Source organism: Panicum hallii, chromosome 9, assembly GCF_002211085.1.
Source record: "Panicum hallii strain FIL2 chromosome 9, PHallii_v3.1, whole genome shotgun sequence".
In the NCBI taxonomy this organism is placed as follows: domain Eukaryota; kingdom Viridiplantae; phylum Streptophyta; class Magnoliopsida; order Poales; family Poaceae; genus Panicum; species Panicum hallii.
In genome coordinates this window covers 43,977,709-43,981,880 of record NC_038050.1, presented here as the reverse complement: position 1 = coordinate 43,981,880, position 4,172 = coordinate 43,977,709, and the positions used below count along the sequence as shown (strand labels likewise).

At 57.9% G+C, this 4,172-nt stretch overlaps 1 protein-coding gene across 1 annotated transcript; it reads right to left on the bottom strand.

Annotated features, from left to right (window-relative positions):
• Window positions 1-2,332: 2,332 nt before the first annotated feature.
• On the bottom strand, window positions 2,333-3,232 carry LOC112873071 (M protein, serotype 2.1-like). Its single transcript, XM_025936099.1, has 2 exons — window positions 2,738-3,232; window positions 2,333-2,632 (listed from the first exon to the last, which is right to left on the bottom strand). Exons 1-2 carry the CDS (start codon window positions 3,230-3,232, stop codon window positions 2,333-2,335), a joined length of 795 nt encoding a protein of 264 aa, XP_025791884.1.
• Between the last annotated feature and the right edge of the window lie 940 nt (window positions 3,233-4,172).

Below are 4,172 nucleotides of genomic sequence, written 5' to 3'. Positions count from 1 at the left end.
CATTACATTAGGTGATTTGATTAGAGACATAGTTGAGGTTTATGTTGATGACATCGTAGCCAAGACTAGAGAAGCGAATTCCCTTCTAGGAAATTTAGTCTAGGTCTTCGACAAACTGCGCACAACGTGCATGAAGCTCAACCCCGAGAAATGTGTCTTTCGCGTTTCGACGGGGAAGCTCCTCGGGTTCCTGGTGTCACACCGGGGGATCGAGGCAAACCCGGACAAGATCCGGGGAATTGAAGCAATGAGGCCCCCTGCATGACTCAAGGATGTGCAGAAGTTAACGGGGTCGCTTGCAGCCCTCAGCCGCTTCATCTCGAGGCTGGCAGAGAGAGCTCTCCCCTTCTTAAAGTTGATGAGGGGGTTCGATCCATTCACATGGACTGAGGAGGCAAAGCAAGCCTTCCAGGAGATGAAGCAGTATCTCACCTCCCTGCTAGTACTGGTAGCTCTGGAGCCAAGTGAGACGCTGTTTCTATACCTTGCAGCGATGACTGAGGTGATTAGCATGGTGCTGGTTGCAGAGAGGTCTGAGAAACTCATGCAGGGGGCCCCCAAGGTCCCGCTGTGGAAAGTGGAGGTCCGACCACCACCAATGTAACAACCGACCCCGCTTCGGGGGTCCGGCCGGGTCCCGACCCGGGGAAAAGCCAGAAGACCTGGGGTCCGGAGAATCCCGAGCTCAGGGAGAACAGCCCAGTCCCACCGCTAAAGTCAAGACCATCCAAATGCCGGTCTACTACATTAGCGAGGTAGGTTCGGGGTCCCGAACCAAATCATCACCAACAATGGGACCCAGTTCAAGAGCTGGCACTTTCAAGAATACTGCGAGGACATCGGCATCCAGCTCTGTTTCGCTTTTGTGGCACATCCTAGAAGAAATGGCCAAGTAGAGCGGGCTAATGCTGAGATACTCAGAGGACTCAAGATTCGAACCTACAATGATCTTGAAAAGCATGGTGCGAAATGGGTTTACCAGATTCCGAGTGTACTATGGGGGAACCGGACCACACCCAGCCGAGCAACCGGGGAGACCCCTTTCTTCCTAGTCTACGAGGCTGAAGCATGCCTTCCCCTGAAGATCACTATGGGCTCGCTACGAGTCCAAGCCTTCGATGAGGAACTGCAGGAGCGGCAGTGCCATCAAGATGTAGACCTCGTCGACGAGCGAAGATGGCGAGCAGAGGTCCGAAATGCACGGTATAACCAAGTGCTCCGGCGTTACCATCAACGGTTTGTGCATAGTAGGGAGCTCCGGGTTGGGGACCTAATCCTACGACGAATCCTAAACCGAGAGGGGCTCCACAAGCTCTCCCCCAGCTGGGAGGGCCCCTTCAAGGTGTCAAAGGTGTGCCGACCCGGTTCTGTTTGCTTAGCTACGGAGGAGGGCGTGCAACTACCTAACCCATGGAACATTGAGCGCCTCCGTAAGTTTTATCCTTAGGGTCCTAGCCGAGAATAAATTTTTTCCTCTATAATATGGTAGCACCTCCGTGCTGACCAGGGTCGTAGAGGTCCGCGCTCGTAAACCCGGCCCCTGGCGTTCATCGCACATTCTATCTGTACCAATTTATCAAGGATAAATTTATTCTCAGTCTGTCTTTGAGGTAGATGAAATTCAGTTCTTTTTCTTGCCTCCCGCTTACCCTAACCCCCGTGTGGTCCCTTATTCCTGTGTTGTGCTTGAGGCCCGAATTGAGTTGCTGGGTTGTGTCTCCACCCAAGATCCCTCCTTCACAGGAAGGAGGGGTCCGGTCTTCTGGGGACCAGCTTCGGGGAAGCGTACTTGTCCTCGGGGGAGGCCCGGAGTCGTGTAGCCGCTTAGCCTGGTTCCGTACCCTAAGCCTGCATGCTCTACCTCCCTAGGATAAGTACCGTAGTACCTAGAACTGCGGATCCGGAAGTCTGGATCCCTTTAATCCTAAAGGCTAGGTCCTGGCACTCTGATTCACTAAGCCTAGTTTTACATCTCAAAGGACTCTTGCCAGTGAGATCCGGGACCCTGTGGGAATGTTGCTAAGCGTCGATCCTAAGTCATGTGCAGGTCTTAACCTCATTTTCATGGTAGCTAGCCCCAATACCTTGCGACTACCTCCTGGGGGCAAAGGGGCCTCGGGGCCAGGGGGCACATGACCGAAGGAGAACAAGCAAATGAAAAACAGCAAAGTTTTTATATTGCATATCATACAGTGAATATTACATTACTTATAATGTGTACAAAAACAATTTGTATTACATATCGTACACAAAATTTTACATAACTTACAATATGTACAAAAACAACAAAAACTACTCTAGTCCTTCGGCAGTATGGAGGGGCCTTCTCCTTCTACAGGTCCGGCTCCACATTACGCTCGAAGTGGGCGGCCACGATCTCCACCGCCTCTTGTACTCCCACCTGAGCGGCGGCCTCCACTTCTGGTGCGGGGCCCTCCAGGACTGGAGTTAAGGAGATGGTGGGGTCGTGGCTCCAGAAGCAGGTCAGGACATGGTCTACCACCATCCGAGCAAGCTCCCGCCCTTTGGCCTCGAGGCGCGCAACAAGAGTGGACTCCAGGCGCTGCAGACGCTCGGCGGCAGAGTCCAGCGTCGGAAGTACGGCGCAGATGGAAGAAGGGGCCTCTGCAACCTGGATGGGACTTAGCCCAAGGGGTTCCAAGGCAGTACTTGCTTCACCAACCCACTTCGCAATCTGCTGGGCCCTGGCGCGCTACTCTGCTAGGAGCCCCTCCACCTCAGCCTCTTGGTGCTTGAGGGCCTCAAGCCATTGGGAGAGGGATCGACTCTCCTCTTCCAGGCGTTGTCGCTGGGCCTCCAGGTCTGTCCGGAGGGTAGAGAGGCGGGCCTCCTCCTCCTTGGTGGCTGCCTCCCGGAGGGACAGGTCCTGCTCCCGATGGTTGAGGGCGGCCTGCTCGTCATCGATCGTCTTTGCCATAGCCTTGGCAGTGTTGATGGTATGACGAGCTACCCGCTCCTTCAGCTCCACCTCCTTCTCCTTCCGGGCCGCCGCCCTCTCCCGGGAGGCGACCGCGACCTCCTGGTCAAAAGTCCTACGGACCTTCTCGTGGAGGGCCTCGCGCTCCTGCGTGAGCTGGGCCCATTCCTCGACGGCACGGGAGGCCACCACCTGGATGCAGTCCCCCAGCCGGTGCTCCCAGTCGGAGAGCTGAAGACGCTCCGCCTCCTGCTTCTCCCACTCCCACCGGAAGCTCGCTTCCGCCTCCTCCATCCCCGCTGGGCCTTGACCAGGAGGCGGGGAAGGGGGACCTCCACCGGGCTCGAGAGGAGGTGCCTCCCATGCACCACCTTCGGCACATCCCCCTACGCGGACTAGGGGCCGGAGCTGGGCACGCCCGCTTTGGTTCTCCGATCACCTGCTCCCACAACTTCTGCTGTGGCTGCCCCCGCAGTTGCCGCCTCCACTGGTGTCTCCGCCGCGACCTCCTCCGCAGCTGGCTCTATGGAGGGCGCCTTCACCGTGGCTCCCGCTGAACCCGCCGGAGCAGCCTCTACGCTCGCCGTGGCTGGAGGGGTTGCCTCCATTCGGGGTGCGGCCTCAGCCAGCGGAGCTCCGGCCCGGACCTCCGTGGGCGCAGGCGGGGCTGGAGGCGCTGTCAGTGAAGCTGCTGGCCCCTCAGCAGTGGTTGTGGAGGAAGCCTGATGGGGGCAGGACCTCCCGGCCGAGGAGTCGCCGGAGGAAGTAGAAGTTGAGACAGGGCGAGTAGTCCTAGCAATCATCATCAAGATAAGGATTCAAAAAGTAAAAACTAAATAAATAAAAAAGACTGGGGATTGCCTCCTCCCTGAGGCTGGCACCCAGGGCAACTGGTAGGGCTGCTCCGCCGTAGGCATCTCCGGTGGTGGTGGCGGGGCCTGCTGCTGCTGCTGTGGCGGTGGTGGCGGTGGGGCTTGCTGCTGCCACTCGGGCGGTGGCGGTGGCGGTGCCCGGCGCTGCTGTGGAGGCTGAGGCGGCAGTGGTGGTGGTCGCTACTATGGCAGATACCGCCGCGGCTCCTCAGGCCTCCCCTACGGCTACTGATGGTGATGGGGTGGCGGCGGTGGAGCCTGGGAGCTACTCTGCCCCCCGCCCCCGACTCCGATGTCCTCTGGCACTTGGCACCGGCTCCCCCATGAAGGATTCATCACTGCGGTGGAGTCTCTGTGACCTG

Excerpts from the sequence above, each read along its gene's own strand:
- LOC112873071 (XM_025936099.1), bottom strand. The coding sequence starts at position 3,232 with ATGGAGGAGGCGGAAGCGAGCTTCCGGTGGGAGTGGGAGAAGCAGGAG. Across the intron at positions 2,633-2,737 it reads TCAAGCACCAAGAGGCTGAG|GTTGCAGAGGCCCCTTCTTC; the intron begins GTGGAGGGGCTC and ends AGTCCCATCCAG.